Raw genomic sequence first — 16,507 nt, forward strand, 5'->3', positions numbered from 1 at the left:
AAAGCTAGCTTCTGCAGAGAAGCAGTAGCTACAGAGGCTGGAGAGACAGAGGAAACTAAGTGTGTTAGCACGCACCATCGTCTCTCATGTATGTCTACAAGTGTGTATGGGGGAGGGGCACGATGCATGGGTATGCATATGGCAGCCAGGGTTTACCTTCGGTGTCCTCCATTGCTCTCTCAGTTTGTTTTTGAGACAGGGCCTCTCACTGAACCTAGAGTTCACTGAATCAGCTAGGCTGCCTGGCCAGTGAGCTTCAAGGATCTCAGTCTCTGTCCACACACCCACATCCCATCCCCAGGCCTGAAGTTACAGACAAGCGGTGCCACATCGAGCCTTTATGTGGATGCTGGGAACGCAGATTCAGGGCCTCCCCTTGCTACAGAAGGCATATTTACTCAGCTGACCCCCAGCCCCAGCCCCTGTCATGCTTCTCCAGAGGAAGCATAGGCTGCTGTTAACATGATTGCTTCATCAAGAGAATTGCTTTGGTTTCTCGCCATCAGAGGCTGTTGGCCTGCGAGTGGTGATTCTCCCTGCATCTTCCTGTCCCTCCGAGGTAAATGCCAGATACTTAAATGTTGAAGGGGTCATATGGATGGACAGAGATGACAGCCACACTGAAGAACAGTGTTTTCATAAAACCGTCAGTTTTACCAATCACAGAAATCCAGCTCATAACACCTTTCAGTTTCACTCAATGTGATCTCAAGTGCACTCTTAAAACTGTGACTTGCTGAGATCAGGATGTGTAGTAAGTCAGCGTTGAAGGAGCCACAGCAGCTGGATTTTCACAGAACGCTCACTGGCTTCACTTCTTACTTCAGTTTTCCTCAGAACTAATGTAAAAGCTAGTTCAGTAATTACTCTCGGTGAACTTTGAATCCGCATCATCTCTGTCACTAATGCAGTGTTCTTGGTTTCTGCGATATTCTTGCTTTGTGGCTCCTTGTGCCTCGCATGGGCTCAGCCTCACCCAGTCAGGGAAGGACGCTAGCACATACCCAGCCACCGACCCTGTGGTCTTCTTGGCATGTCTTACTAAGATGGAGTCTCTCTGCACAGACAAAGTGTCTAGGGCACGAAGCCCCGAGTCACTCCACAGGCATCTGTGCCATTGCCAGGTGGGGCCACCAGTGCGTCAAGAATGTTTGTGTTTCCTGTCTTTTCTCCTTCATTCTCCCCCTTGCTCTTCTCTTCCCTGGCAGCTAGCTCTACTGGGAGAAGATACTGTAGCCTCCACTATGCTGACCCAGTGTGGTCATTTTCCCATCTGGAAACTAACCTGCCCATCCTCAGGTCTCTGGGCCTCTTGTGTTGCTGCCCTGCTCCTTTTTTCTCAGAAGCTTGCAGGCCCAAGCTCTCTGTAAAAACCCTTTGCAAAGAAAAAGGCATATGTAAGGATCTCCTAGTAATACACATGTGCAAATTCATGTCATAGGTGCCCAGATTGATAGCATCATCCCATTGGCTCAGTGCCACTGTAGCGCACACCACAGTAGATCTCAAGTTGACATTATCTTGGAAATTCAGTGAGTAGGGAAAGTGTTACGTGTATATTTGAAACCATTAGGTGCTGCTAAGCCCTTAATTGGGCATTGCTACCAACATTTTGTATTCTGTAGAAGCAATATAAGTAGGAAGAAGAAATGTGTTCTATCCAATATAATCTTTAGAGTACTTAATAGATTTGGTTTTCTAGAAAAAAAAAGTTTTAGTGATAAATTTTAAGTATATAAAAAGTTCACTGAGAGGTTCAAGAGCTTGGGACTGGGCACATGTTCAAATGGCTTCCTTAAACTAGCTGTATGATTATAGTAAAATAATTTCAATTTAAAAAATCAGTAAGACAAACATCTTTTTAAAAGGTGAAATAAAGACAATTTCATGTGCATAAGTGTACACACACACACAGACACACACACACAGTTTCCCCTCTAAGCTTTTCATTGGCATGACGTTTGTTACAGTTGATGAACCTGTACTGATACCTTGTGATTTAAGTTCATGCTTTACTGTAATTTCTTTAGTTTTTATCTAATTCCCTTTTCTGTCCCAGGATCCACATTGCCTTAGGCTCCTCTGGCCTGGACCATTTTTTCAGAGCTTGACCTTTTACGAAGACACCATCAGGGGCACTCTGGAGACTAGAACTTATTCGATGTTTTTCTCAGTCTAGTCAGGGACTGTAAGCCAGATGAGGAAGGAGACTCCAGATGAAGCACCACTTCCGTGATGTCTTGTATACTGACTACACTATTTCTGTCTGCCGATGACAACACTGTCCCTGTTCATGAGGCCTGTGGCAGTCACACTAGGTCCCCAGTCTCTGACCTATTCTGTCTTTACTCCCTCATGAACTGTTTGGAGGGAAATCACTAGCCCAGCCTACAGCGAGGGTAGAGTATCTACAAAATTATTTGTAATCCTTCTACAGAGAATACTCACTTCTTCCTCACTCATTATTATTAGTATATAAACTTGTTTCTCTTATGTATGGAAGCCACAACTACTTGGTATTCGAGTTTATAACCCAACTTGGCTCCTTGAAGCACCCCAGGTGTGGTAGTTGGAGGTCCTTACCATGCCTCTGTGACCTTTGGGATGCAGGCCCATGGGAGGAGGGTGTCCGTCTTTATGGTTTTTGTCAAATTCTGGCACCGTAAGAGATATTCCAGCCTCAGCCTCAGCCTCACCTTGTAGTTTTCTTGCATGTCTGAAAACCAGCCCCTTCTCTAAATAGTGCTGGTTCTTTTTACTTGAAAAATGGTATAAGAGACTGAGGTCTGCCTTCACTTCTTGCTACTGGCTGCCTTTGCCGCGAGACACAGAAGTGTATCTGTTGCCACCATACTCCATAAACTCAGCATCATAAATGTTTTAATATGTGATCTCGTGTTTCTATATGACATAAAATATGGTATGTACAAAGCATAGAACAGGAGCCAGTACAACATGAGCCTCCTGCCTGCTTCTCTCCATCCACCTTTGTAGTCCTAGAGAGTGGAGCCAAGGTCTTAGAGATGCTGGGCATGATGAAGGCACATCTGTTGTTGAAAAGCCTTTACCTGTATCAGCACGACACTTCCAATGTGATCAGTCCCTCTAAAGGGGAAGTGGGAAGACTACCTGTGAACAAGAAGTTAGCTCACTTCCACAGGAATATTAAAAGTAGCCTTCCCAGGCATTCTTGGTTAAACCTGGATAAAATTGGTGTATTTAATTTCTAATGAAAGAAAGCAGACGTTTTATTATTGTGATGGCTCAGCACTGCGGCACTTCTCCCGGGCCCTCCTTCAGTGGTAATGACCTTGTTTAATCATTCAGAGTGACTAAGGAGCATGCTAAAGAAGCCCTGGCGTTATGGTCAAAGCAGTTTTATGGGAAGGAACTCTTAGTGTGTAAATGGATAAATGTCTGAATGAGCAGGAAGAATGAGTTTAGACTTCTCTTCCTCTCTGGTCTTTTCATGCTGACTTTTTACACTTGAATCTTCTGGATTTTGTGATTTCTGAAGCCTCACACCAGATACTCTTGGAGGTCACTGCAGCTGGCCCCAAATGGCAACAGCCGGCCTGTCTCTGCTTGATCCGATAGCAAAGTCTTCTCAGGCTCAGCTGCCACATGTGAGGGAGCCCCGGCAAGGAGCGTTTCACCCCGCCCTTCGGAACGCGGCTGCCGAAGCAGCAGATCAAATGCAAAGGCCCTTGTTTGCTGCCATTGAGGCTGGTGGTCCAGTGATCACAGCCCCTCAATTACAGCTCTGTGCCAGAGCACAAGCAGTGGTCATTAAATAATTATGCCTTTGATTAGTTGCCTAACTGGTCATTGCTTTGAAATATGATAACACAATTTGGAGTTTTATTAAAAAACAATTTTTCCCTGGAATTGTCTAAAAAGATTTTGTGTTCAAGAAAAGAAAAAAAAAATCTGCAATATATTTTTGTTGGAGGAAATTGAGAAAGAAAAGAAACGGGAAGGGGTGAGGGGGGCCAAGATGAGAAGAAAGGGAAGGGGCGGGAGGCAAAGATGAGATGACTGTTTCCCATTATCACTCATTTCTGACTGGGGGACACCGAAGAGCCCGAGCATCCTGTGCCCTACCCCACGGCCCCCATCTTGCCTGACTCGGCAGAATGGTAAGATAGCCCTTACACAGGTGAAGTGAAATAAGTCAGGGTCTCGGCCACTCTTAGGTCCTGCTACTTGCTTGCCTGTTGACCCAGATACCATGTAGGATTTCTTCCCACACATTAAACCTTCATTTGCTAACTACGTGAGAGTTCAGTTTGCTCTGTGTGTGTGTGTGTGTGTGTGTGTGTGTGTGTGTGTGTGTGTGTGTACACGCATGCATGGGTGCATGTTACACCGTATGCTGTGGTCCAGCCTTAGTAGAGTATTTATTCCTCACAGTTCGGGTCCTGTCTTCCACTCTTCCCATGTGCCCAGGTGAACATGGAGGCCAAGAGGAAGCTATAGGGTCCCTGTCTCTGTTTCCTCAGAAACACACAGTGCCCCAGGAAAACCAGGAGAGATGCTCCTGCAGTTTCCTCCCGAGTTTCCAATCTGAGAATGGACCAGACAACAGAATCTCTATTGTAAACACATCACGGAGACAGTGCTTGTTTACACTGGCATATTACAATTTCAACAGGTCAAGCTCACACTCTCGCATGAGACTGAGATGCCCAGTTGTTCGTACCCCCGCGGGAGCACTCCATCTGCACTTGAGTACATCTCTAGGCCAGAAAAGAGTCCCACCACCCCTGTCTTGGGGGTTTCGGGGTTTCTGGTGAATCAAGGGAGTTTTGCATTAGCTTTGTTGTCGCTGTCCGCCAGGGTTAGCAGTGTTTCCCAGAGTACCTACATCAGCTCACTATGTAAAAGCCCTTGGCGGTTTTCAAGCCCAATGTGTTCTAGATTAAATGGTGTCTTTGGTAAAGAAAGTCGTTCTGAGTTAGTAGAAATTAAATTGAAAGTATCCGATTAAGGATCAATGGCTTGTTCCAGTAGTTTCCTTTCAGCGATTATTTTATTGCCTGTGGTTTGGAGTTGGGAAGATGCCTGTTCTCACGGAATGCTGCCAGCAGTGTAGGTACTTTGTCTCCTAAACATGAGTCTCAGATTTTAACCCTTTCAAGGTCTGTTTTGAGAAATGTGTCAACAGACTCCTCCTCTAGGAGTCAGCTACTGTGTCAAGCCCCTTCACAGCTGAAGAGTGAGTTTGTACAACCCAAGAGTCTTCTGGGCTGCATCCTATGGGATTTACGTAGTCTGGCTGAGCAAATGAATGATCACACAGCCAGACAAAAGAAATTATCCATCCATAATCTCAGGACACAGTTTCTGGAAGACTAAAGATTATGGGACATGGCGCAAACAACAGTGGAAGGTGCACAAAACCACAGTGCCATCCACTCACTGCCTACATAGACTTGAGTTCTCTTAAAGGCATAAGTTTACACTCCTTGTGTGAGCAAGAGGGTTATTCGTCTCCTCCTTGAGAGGAGACATTGTTAGGCGTGAGTGGTCCAGCCCCTTCCTCCTTGTAGGTAGGAAGACTCTGCTTGTTCTCCTAATTGATTCGGAGGGATGCCTCATTCGGCACATGCTCCGGATGTAGTTTATGTACACTGAGCATCCAACACAACCGGCCTACAAGCCTGGATATAACCTCCTCATGGCTGCATCATTTTTAAATTGACTCTCCGTGGAATATTTATAATCAACAAAGACAACTGCCAGAAGGAGAGCAGAGATGGCATTAATAAGTTTGTTTTCCTGGTGCAGTGATGGAGGATGCGTTTAAGATAAAACTTTGTTGTCTTGAGCATGCTAACAGACTAAGGGATGTTCTTATTCTACTAATAAAAGCTGGGCAGACATCTCAGCACCAGAATCTGCTTTCTTGTTGATTTTCAGCCGTTTTTCATGCTGTGGTAAAACAAAGAGATCATTTTATTTAGAAAACCTGAATAATAGAACCTTTTTTTTTTTTTCTCAAATAAAGCTCCAAGTCCCTCGAGGTCACAGAAATCTATACGAAGGAGCGTAGCTTCCAGGAATAAGGAGGTGTAACAATCTAGACTTGCAGGTGCCGAGTGATTCCAGTCGTTCTGACACCATAGGAAGCCAGCATTTACACATTTTTCTCTTCTCTGTCTTTGAAAAGACCGAGGCTGTCTGTTAGTGATTACCAAGAGTCAAGAGTAACATGTTGTACCTCTCTTGCTCAAGCGGACCCCGAGTTCAGTTGTAGCCATCAGGTACTTTGCAAACATGCCTGTCATTCACATCAAGAACATGGTTCAAGCTGGGCGTGCTGGCGCACACCTTTAATCCCAGTACTCGGGAGGCAGAGGCAGACGGATCACTGTGAGTTCGAGGCCAGCCTGGTCTACAAAGCAAGTCCAGGACAGCCAAGGCTACACAGAGAAACCCTGTCTTGGGGAAAAAAAAATAAAAAAGAACATGGTTCAAGAGGTGTAGCTCTATTCATCTGAGCGCACAGGGTGGCATCCACTTCATTGCTGGTCTGGTGGCTACTAGAACAGAAAAATGACTAAAGAGTTAAATATGGGTATCGGCACACTCAGCCCTCCTGGTGTTTTATTTTATGGGTTCGCACTGGGGCATCTTCTAGGCTCCAAGAATTGTCCTGTCAGTCTAGCTGAGTGCTCATAAGTAGTGTATATTTCAAAGAAAGTCAACAGTACAATTGTTGTTGTGATCACATGGTCACCAACTGTGTCTCTGCACCTTTAGCCTGAGTTTGTCAATTTTTCAGTCCTTCTAATCCTTAGAAAATAACTTTGCAACCAGTGGGCCTTGTCGTGGGTAATCTTGATCATCAAATCCTTGTGAGGTGGAATCATCCTGGAGACAAACTTCTAGATGGCGTTAGCTAAGGAAGGAAAGCATACCCTAGTTGTGGGTAATACCAATCCATACGCTGCTTCCCAGACTGAATAGAAAGGGGAAAGGGGAGCTGAGCACCAGCATCTGTCTATCCTTCTCTGCTTCCTGGCTGTCAATAGGATGTGACTGGCTGCCTCAGGCTCCTGCCTCCATGCCTTCCACACCACGGTGGACTGTGTACCCTCCAACTGTAAGCAAGAATAAGCCCTTCCTCCTTTACGCCGCACTTGTGAGATATTTTGCCACAACAATGAGAAAGGTCTTAGTCACTCAATACAGTGATGATACTTTTAAATCTCTGCCCTAAGTACCCAGCCATCACCCTTGTTTGCTACTTCGCCTCCTGCTTTGGCTGTCCCACAGCAAGCCTGTGTGTGACTAAATCCACTGTGCCTGTTTTATTGTCATTATGAGGGTGACATTGTCCCTTGTACTCCTTGGACTCACAGCTATGAGTTACCAAGCTTAGTGATTTTTTTTTTCTGTCCTCCTATGTTGAAATTTCATTTGTAAAGTGCAAAGGGAAAGGAGAGCTCACACCCAGGGTCTGTACTTGGGTCCAGCTTTGTAGCTTCTGAGATGTCACACCCATGGAGTTGTCTGCCAGCAGAGACCTGGCTGCAGCCCCCTGTCACTTAGCTAGCTGCTCTAATCCAAATGCAAACCCTTGCTTATCCTATAGGGTGAAAAGAGCAACCACCACATGCTTTCACCATCTGCCTTTTGTTCAGCTACACATGAGATTTCTAAGAAGTAACATCAATAACAGAATCTAAATGTCAGCCCGTGTTTAAACAAACCAACAAAACAAAAACAGTGTTCATGAAAGTTTTTGAAAGACCTGAAATTGTATTTAGAGATTATCCAAGTGGGATATAATGTTGCATATCTGTGGCCTGAGGCTATAAGGTAAGAGGAGTTTAAGACCTGCCTGGATACATGGTAAGACCCTCTCAGGAAAAATAAAAAGGTTACACAGAAAACAGCATCTTTTGAGCATGATGGTCTTAGGCATCTGGCCTCTTGCCAAGACTTGAGACCAGGGATGCTATTGGGTATGTGATGGTGGGCCCACCGCACGGTGCTGGAGTATTGCGGGCTCCATTTGGTACCATGTGGCTGTTTCCCCTGAGATGTTACCGATGATGATGATTGTAGTTCTTGTTGAAAAGCTCCTAAACGAGGCGACTTATGCAATCAATGCCCCAGGAGACAAATGCTCATATCAGGACCTTGGTATCAGCCAGAAAACAGCCATTTGTTTACAAGGAAGAAAAAGCCATGACATTTTATACGTTGAAATTGATTATTTCATCAATAGGTTAATAGAATTCCAGGCTGTAAGTTCACTTCCTGGTTATACATCCCAACCGTAATGAGAGAACAGAGCATGAAAAATGCAGAGTGCACAGCAAACAGGAAGAGCTTTCCACACGGAGCTTCCCCCTTCTGCAGTGGCAGCCTGGATTCTGCCTATTTATATGTAAATGCTCTAGAGGGAGGCCCGCTTCCCACAGGAGGCTTTGTAGTAACCACATCTTCTTGGAATTTGTGAAATATGCCCCCAAGACCCTTGGAGCATCCACCAGTGAAAAAGGAAGCAGATGCCCCACTGTAGGAATACAGTGTAACCTGTGGAACAGGGGTACGGGGTTGCAGTGAGCCTTTGTTTTCTTGAAAACCATGGGCATTCGATTTTCCTTCATTGCTCATGGTTGCCATCCATGCTGGCTGTTACCTGCACAGCCTTTCCCAGGCGTGTTGTTCCCTGGGATGGACACAAGACTTTGAAGACTCAGAGGTGATAAAAGCCTCTCCACCCTTCTCCCCACACATACCCCCAAGAGAAGTTAAGTTTTGACTGGTATACAATAGGAAGAAGACTCCAGGCAGCAACCATAGGGATTACAATTCTTGCCAAACTGTTTGTTGCTGTTCACACTACAAAGAGAGCTTAGGTGCTTAGTTACCGTGGCTGTAGCCATGTTGAATCAGGGGCCTTGAACACACAGTTGTTTGCCCTCGTGATTAAACTTTGCACTCAAAGTATGTAAGGTGGCATTTCAGAACCCACCCTGCTTCCCTGACAGCTCAGGTTCTCCCATGTACTTTCGATGATCTTTACAAAATAAATCTCAGTGAGAGTGACCGGCAACTGAACTCACCTCGACATCTCCCTAGGTCACTGTTGTCCATTAGAGATCGGTTTTTCACACAGCCAGCCAGGGCCTGACGCCACACTGTCTGCAGCTGAATGACCTGAACACTCTAGGAGATAGGGATGGTTAGCCTGTCTCAAATCAGAGGGTCAGTCTGGCCTCCCACCTGTGCTACGTGACCTAATGGAAGCTTCCAGCAGGTTCTCTTCCTGGCTGTGGAGCTGAGAAGTAGATTGTCCATGGTACTTTGCTTCCAGCATGGCAACTTTCACCCCTGCCTAGTATTTTGGTGTTTGCCTACAGTGACAGGGCCAGCCTAGATACATGGAGCTGTCTTTGACTCCCAGGAGCCACCTTGTCAACTCCCGTTGGGTTCTGTGACCTATATCCTCAAGGGCTGAGGGAATCCTCAAACCATCTTTTTCCAAGCCTTAGGTATCTTGTGTGTGTGTGTGTGTGTGTGTGTGTGTGTGTGTGTGTGTGTGTGTGTGTCTGTCTGTCTGTCTGTCTGTCTGTCTGTCTGTCTGTGTGTCTATGGACACGTCTGTCTCTGTGTGTGTGTATGTGTGTGTGTGTATGTATGTGTCTGTGGACACGTCTGTCTCTGTGTTTGTGTCCGTGTGTGTCTCTGTGTGTGTGTGTAGAATATGCCTGTGTCCTTGGAATGTCCTATCACTTGGCTGCTGGGCAGCATATACAGCTGCCCTGTGTCCAAGTGGCTCAAAATTTTACTCCTAACCCCAGCATTCCACTTGAAATGACTTGGTGCCTGTCCTTTCTGAAGAGTTTGAGGAGGTATCTGCTGTGATGGGGCCCACTTGGTCTCCAAGATGGTCCTACGGCTTTGCTGCTTTGGGCTAGTGTTCATCTCATGATGGAGTAAAGAGGAGTTAACAAAAACCTTCTTCTTTTAAAAAAAAAACTGCCTCTGAAACATACAGAGCCAACCTTCTTACCACCAGGGTCCCTTGGACATGCCCCTGGTACTTTGCCAGATAAAGAATGGTAGCCCACATCAGCCTAAAGGCCAGCATTGCCCTGTGGCAAGTAGCCTTGGCCTTACCAAGGGGGTGTGTATACATTTGCTTGGGAACTGTCTTTGATTTTGTGAACACTCAACTAATGATGCTCGCACACCTCTAACCTTCTCAAACCCCTCTATGCTGTTCTGGGGGGAGTGGAGGGCCAGCGGCAGAGCCCCTTGGGTACCTGCCACCCACCTGCTACACACTCAGAGGTGACTTCATGCGCTACTTTGACATTTCTTTTCTCCCTTTTTCATTTGTTTTCTTTTCCTTTTTGTTGTCTCTTTTTTCCCCCCTGCCCTCTCTGCTCTCGGGACGCAGCCAAACGCAAAGCATGGAAACTAAACCGTGTTGGTAGCCTGCGAAACATATACAGCAGCAGCAGCACCAACACCGAAGGTAACCGCACCCTGCCCGCCTCCGCCTCCCTGCCTCCCCGCCTCCCTGCCTCCCCATGCAGACATGGAAATGCGCCCGCCCGCAGCAGCATGCCCCCATGTTGTGTTTGCAGTCGGCCCTGTGGTCTCTTCATCCTTTTCTTTGTGTGTTCTATTTTACCATTCATGTTCCTTTCAGCTTACTTAAATTTTGACCTTTCCCTTCAGTCGTAGGGTAGTGATGTTTAAATTACTTTGGAAACCTATTTTCTCCTCTTCCCCCACCCCCTTCCTTTATACATGTGGGCACTCAATGTAATATTTCCCAAGTTATTACAGTTTTTAAAAGTGTTAGTATCAGGTGTAATGATCTGTAGCCAAATACAATAGTGTGCCGTGACATTTAAGTAACAGTCTTAATTTGTTTTGTGGAAGCATTCTCCATAATGCTCTCTGCAGCTCTAATCCAGAGGCAGGCAGGCCCGGGCCATTTGCATGGGCTGCTATTGCTTGTAAATTCCGTATATTGTTTTGTTTCTAAAGGTCGTCTGGTGCCAAAGTTCACAAATTGACTTGGGTTGCTTTTTTCACTGAAGACAGCCGTCATTGCTTTTGTATAATAGCAGATTGAATTCCTCCCCCCCACACCTTCATTTGAACAACACAATTATAAATTGCCATTTTTTTATGATTACAAATGTCAAAGGTCAGAATTATTTTGATGCCAGGGAAAGGAAAACCAGCACCATCCACCCAGGTAGACAGAAGGGAGGCTGGCGGGTAATACGCAATGCAAAGCAGGTCACAATCCAGCGAGCTTGGTATAATAGGGGGGATTTCTTTTTCACTTAAGTGCAAGCCAAATGGGTCAAGTAATGGCGAGCTCATGCCCTAACACTAATTGACTTATTTGGGGATGATTATAACTGTAATATTTTTCTTAATGTCACTGTTTTCTGGGCTGTTGATTTTAGCGATTGCCAAGCAGTGGCATTAAATCTCCTGTAAATTTTAAATTGCACACTGTTTCTGTAAACAAAGTCCCTTCTGCCCATCCTGGTCATTAACCTTTCCTGATTTATGTCCCCACCCTCTCTCTCTTCCCTTCACAGTTACTTCTGCCTTGCCACCAAAAGCCCTCCCTGCTCTCAGGCAGAAATGAATGCGCGGAACAAGGACCTCACTTGCAAGGGGCTTGTTAAAAAGCCATTTTGCAATCAAAGTTTTGTCTGCGCTCTCCAGAGGAGAGTATCTGTCCAGGTACCAGTGCACCCTGCCTGGCCTGGCTATGTCTCTCTTCCAAGCAGTCAAGAATTGCAAATGAGAGAGAGGGCAGAAGAGGGATTTGAGAAACTATCGCATCATTTATAATTTTCTATTGGATGTCAATTGGTTCCCTTACAGTTGTTAAATGCTAGGGTTTGTAGGGGCAGTTTGTTGCTTTGTTAAGGTTTTTTTTTTTTTTGGAGGGGGGTGGGAGTTAGCTTGAGATATGTATCATCTTTCTGCCTTGTGTCCCTATCAAGAATGTCTGTCTTTTATACGGTATGGTTATAAGTTTACTGATGGACTTCTTGCCTTAAAAACTAAAGAAAGGTGTTGGTTTTAAATGTTATTGAGTACAAAATTGGGGAGCAGTGAGAAGCATACAGTTCTCTCATTAGCCTTGAGGCTAAAACCTTCTTACCGATCACCTGTGGGAGGGGGCGGGGGCCGGGTGTTCCCAGAAGACACTTCTGGGCTTACTTGACATCCTGTGTATGTAAAGAGTCACAGGAAGGCTGGCTTCTCTGTCTTTACCGCTCAAGTAACAGGGGACTTGGCATCCAAGGCAGTCAGACCTTCAGAGCAGGAGGCCACTTAGGGGTGACTAAATGCAGCCAGGGATGGCTTGATGGCATCCCCTCCTCTCTGAATACCTGATAGCTTAGCACACTTGGGGTCCATCCATATGAGTGAGCACTGCAGGTATCCGTGGGGATGAGGGTGCAGGCAGCGGTGGGGGTTGAGACACAGGTAGCTGTGAGGGCTGGGGTACAGGCAGTGACCACGCTTTCAATTCTCCCATCTGTCCAGCCACAGTAAGCTGTTCAGTGTGTGGCTACATTTATGAATTTTCAGCTGAGCAATACGGTCATTTCTCATATGTATGCACACTCCTTTGTTCCATGTGACATTTAATAATTTGTTACAGAATTGATGTAGTTCGATAAATTATCAAAATATTTTTTGTAATCCCATGCTCTTTTTTCCATTAATTTATTTATTTAATCACTTTACAGCCTGATCGCAGCTCCCTCCATCCTCTCTTCCCAGTTCCCCCCTCACACCCCTCATCCTGTCTCCTTTTCATCCTCCTCTTCTCCTCAGAGAAAGCAACCCTGCCCCCATGGGTACCAACTCACCCTGCCACATCATGACGCAGCAGGACTAAGCACTACCCTCTCCCACTGAGGCCAGCTAGGGGAAAGTGATCCTTGGCTCTTAATGTATGGTGTTACTGCATGACCGATGTCTAAAAACTGACCCTTCCTGAAAATGTGTGTGCTAAACGTGCTCTATCTTTTGTTACTTTGTAAGGCCCATCTTGAAATGTGGTGTTTCTTAAAATGCTTCACTTGATAGATTTATTCGAGGATTCCCAGAAAACACCAACGTTAAGTTGGTATCTGAGTTCAGTTCCCTAGACACAAAAACTGGTTTTATCAATTGGGAGGTGGATCAGTTAATAAGCCCAGTTTTTGGTAGCAGCCTGAGCATGCTCAGAAGTTGTAGAAGCCTCATGAGGCCACAGGTTGTGAGACAGACAAGGCTGTGCCTAAAGGCACATGCGCTCACCAAAGCACTGGTCTTTGACTCACTTTCTTTTCTGGCCCCTGAACCACATTCTCTCATGTGATCCTCACTGTGCCCCTGCAAGGTAGGTATTGTGTCATACACGGGAAATGGAGGTTGTGGTAAGTTCCACAGACTGTGTGCTGAGCTCTCTGCTCCAGGACACCCCCTCCCCCCATCACAGATCCATCTGGGAGGTGAGCGAATGTTCAGAACGTGTGAAAATGGATTATTAGGAAGACAGGCATGGGCTAGCTTTTGCCTGTTTATCCTTGAGAGTGAGGTAGATACTTGGGGCCCACCCTGCAACATCCATGGTTAAAGCTTTGTTGCTTTTCACAATTAAACTCTGGCCCGTGGTTGGTGAAACTAAGTGTCCTTCATCAGGAACTGCAGCTTTAACCTGTCTCAGATGCTTGTGGGGCAGGGGCTAGGGGCCTGTTAGTGTTAAGATTCTCCAGGCAGCCCTGTTTGTAGCCCAAGCCAAAAAAAAGTTCTAGATGTCAGGTGAGGCCCACCTTGAGCATTCAGCTCTGTAGCAGATGTTTCTTAGTGCATAGGAGCCAAGAAACATCATGTATGTGTGACAGTGTTCCTCCAGCTGTGTGACATAACAGACGCGGCTGCCCTCTCCCGCTGCCAGAGACAAGGGAACTCATCAGCTCAGGGGACAGCCTCTCTGGATGTTGTTAGCCTATTTGACATGGAGGAGACGTACTCCTGACAGATGGATAAAGGAGGTAGTACAAGGAAGAGGGGTTGGGAGCAATGAGCACTTCATGGTATACAGAGCCCGCCCACTCCGTCACAGTCAACAGAGCGAGCTCCTGAGTACAGTCCACCTTACTCTGCAGATGACCTTGTACCCAAGGGTCAGCCAGACTCAAAAATGGCACAGAGTCCAAAAAGCCTCTGTGGTCCTGCTGTGTCTATAGAGGTCCATTTCTGTGGTCTTGGAATCTGTCCAGAGATAGACAGAGAAAACCCACTCTGGGTCCATCACTGTGAGACACAGACCACTCAAGCAGGATCACTAAAATTCAACCCAGCGACTCCATGGAAAGTCACTTGTCAGTACAGGGACAAATTGGCAGAAGCGAGCATACCTAAGTGCTGGACGTGTTGATGCAGCTCTCTTAGTTACTACTCTACTGCTGTGATAAGAATCATGCTCAAGGTAGCATACGGAAAAAAGAAGTTACTGGGGTTCACCGTTTTAAAGAGGGTGAGTCTGTAACCATTTATGGTAGGGAGCACGGCGCTGGAGCTAAAAGCTCACATCTTGAGACACAGCTGAGAGGCAGAGAAAAGGACAGTGAGCAATAACAAGAATGGTGTGGGCTTTTGAAACCTCTAAGCCCACCCACAGTGACACGCCTCCTCCAACAAGGCCACACCTCTGAATCCTTCCCAAACAGTTCCACCAACTGGGGACCAAGTGTTCAAACATAGGAGCGGATGAGGACCGTTCTCATTCTAATTGTCACAGGAACTAAAGACAGATTGTGAGATCCCAGCTCCAGAATTGGCTTCATGGGAAGAAAAGGAAGGTTGGCCGTGATGGTCATGCAGGGCACTCAGCACACCTGGGCAAGCAGAGAACGGGCTGTTGGTAGCCCCTGACAGACCTGGGCCTCCCAGCATAGCTCACTCGCTTGTTTCTGCTGCTGGGAGCCCAGAGGACCCTGAACAGTGAAGACATTCCAGCAGAAATATGCAGAACACTGTTTGGCCATCACATTCATCTCTTCCTTTAAAATCAGGAGGAAATTTGAGAGTGAAACTGGTATTTGCTTTATGGTGGGTTTGAGCTGATATCTTCAAAGAGTGGGTTCCACCATCAGATAAAATACCTAAACTATATGCCGACTGTGTGCTATTCAAGGGCAACCACCGGAGCACTGAACAAAATATATTGCTTTTTTAAAAAGGCATACAAGCCTGAGGCTGTTTATGACATTGTCTCATATGGCCCCAAAGGGCCTACGTTGTGGGAGACCTGGAGATTGAAACTGTGAGCATTGTCCATGTGTTTGCAGTTCACAGCAAGGCTGGTGGCCAGTGGGCTCTTCAGATCACAGGAATGTCTTCCCTTGCAAACAGAAGGTGGGGACAGCGTGCCGTGGTCGTCCCTAGCCAGCTAGTGCTCATGTGGCTGAAGGCCCAAAAGGTGGAGAGTTGATGGCTCAGTGGTTAAGAGTACAAGCTGCTCTTACAGATGACCTGAGTTCAAGTCACCCTCAAAACGTGACTCTCTGTACCTCTAGTTCCAGGCAATTCAGAGTCCCCTTCTGGCGTCTGTACCTGCACTCACACCTACCCACACACAGGTACAGAGTAGAGGGACCTGCTTGCAGGCAGCCATTAAATAGGGTGTAAGAAAAACACCTGTCCACCAGGTGGATGTCCCACTGGACAAACCCTTGCTAACACTTACAAATGGAGTTGTGGCTAAAGGCAGAGTTGGAGTCTGTGTGTTGAGCAGGGCTATGGTGTGCCCTATCCTTCTGTGGACCATCCTTCTGTGACAGAAGCCAAGGGTAGGGTGCCCTTCTCCCTGAGGGCCTTGGCTGTTTCATGTTCCGCTCGTGCTCAGTAGCGCCCATCTGGGTACCTCTAGGCTCACTCCACTCATGATTGACTTCAGCCGCGCCTGTGTGGACGCGCTCTTCCTCCACCTGTGCATTCCTCTCCGGGCAGTGCCAAAAGCACATGTCACTCATGCCAAGTGTCTGTCAGGGCAGCAGGAGGCAGGTTCCACCTATGGCTGGAATCCTGGGTGGACCGCAGGTCAGGATCCCAAACTCCAGGGAGCCTGGGAGATCATCTTGCTCAGCAGATGCAGACTCACCTGTGGCCTGTGGAGAGCAGACGTGAGTGAGCCTTGCGGCTCAGTCATCCTTTGAACTTGGAAAACAAACTCCCACTCAGCTCCCTTGCTCTGGCCTCAGCACTTTGGAGCATGGCTTTGGTGGAGCAAGACTTTGAGGACAAAGGTTGGAGGGCCTTGGTCTTAGTCTTGGCCCTGGGGAAAGCCCTCCCCTCCCCCATGAGGCCAGCATCTGCAGGTGTGCAGCTCTTTTCCTCCCCGCCCCCACCCTTCTGTATATTCATCCTCATCAGATGTCTCCTGTTAAAAACAACCCCCACATGTCTGAACTATTTTCAGCTGTCTGTAGCCCTTTAACCCTTT

General features: G+C 46.7%; 1 protein-coding gene across 6 annotated transcripts in view; it reads left to right on the top strand.

The window, feature by feature from the left end:
* Window positions 1-16,507, top strand: part of AGAP1 (ArfGAP with GTPase domain, ankyrin repeat and PH domain 1) — a 431,164-nt gene that overhangs the window by 352,474 nt on the left and 62,183 nt on the right. For 4 of the 6 annotated variants that reach the window (XM_084779501.1, XM_084779502.1, XM_084779504.1 and 1 more), the window contains one exon: window positions 10,424-10,501. The exons of the other annotated variants lie outside the window; for them this stretch is intronic. In XM_084779501.1, coding sequence (XP_084635627.1) covers window positions 10,424-10,501 — 78 coding nt within the window. The remainder of the gene's footprint in view (window positions 1-10,423; window positions 10,502-16,507) is intronic. 6 annotated transcript variants of the gene reach the window in all.

Source organism: Acomys minous, assembly GCF_964271855.1.
Source record: "Acomys minous genome assembly, chromosome: 4".
In the NCBI taxonomy this organism is placed as follows: domain Eukaryota; kingdom Metazoa; phylum Chordata; class Mammalia; order Rodentia; family Muridae; genus Acomys; species Acomys minous.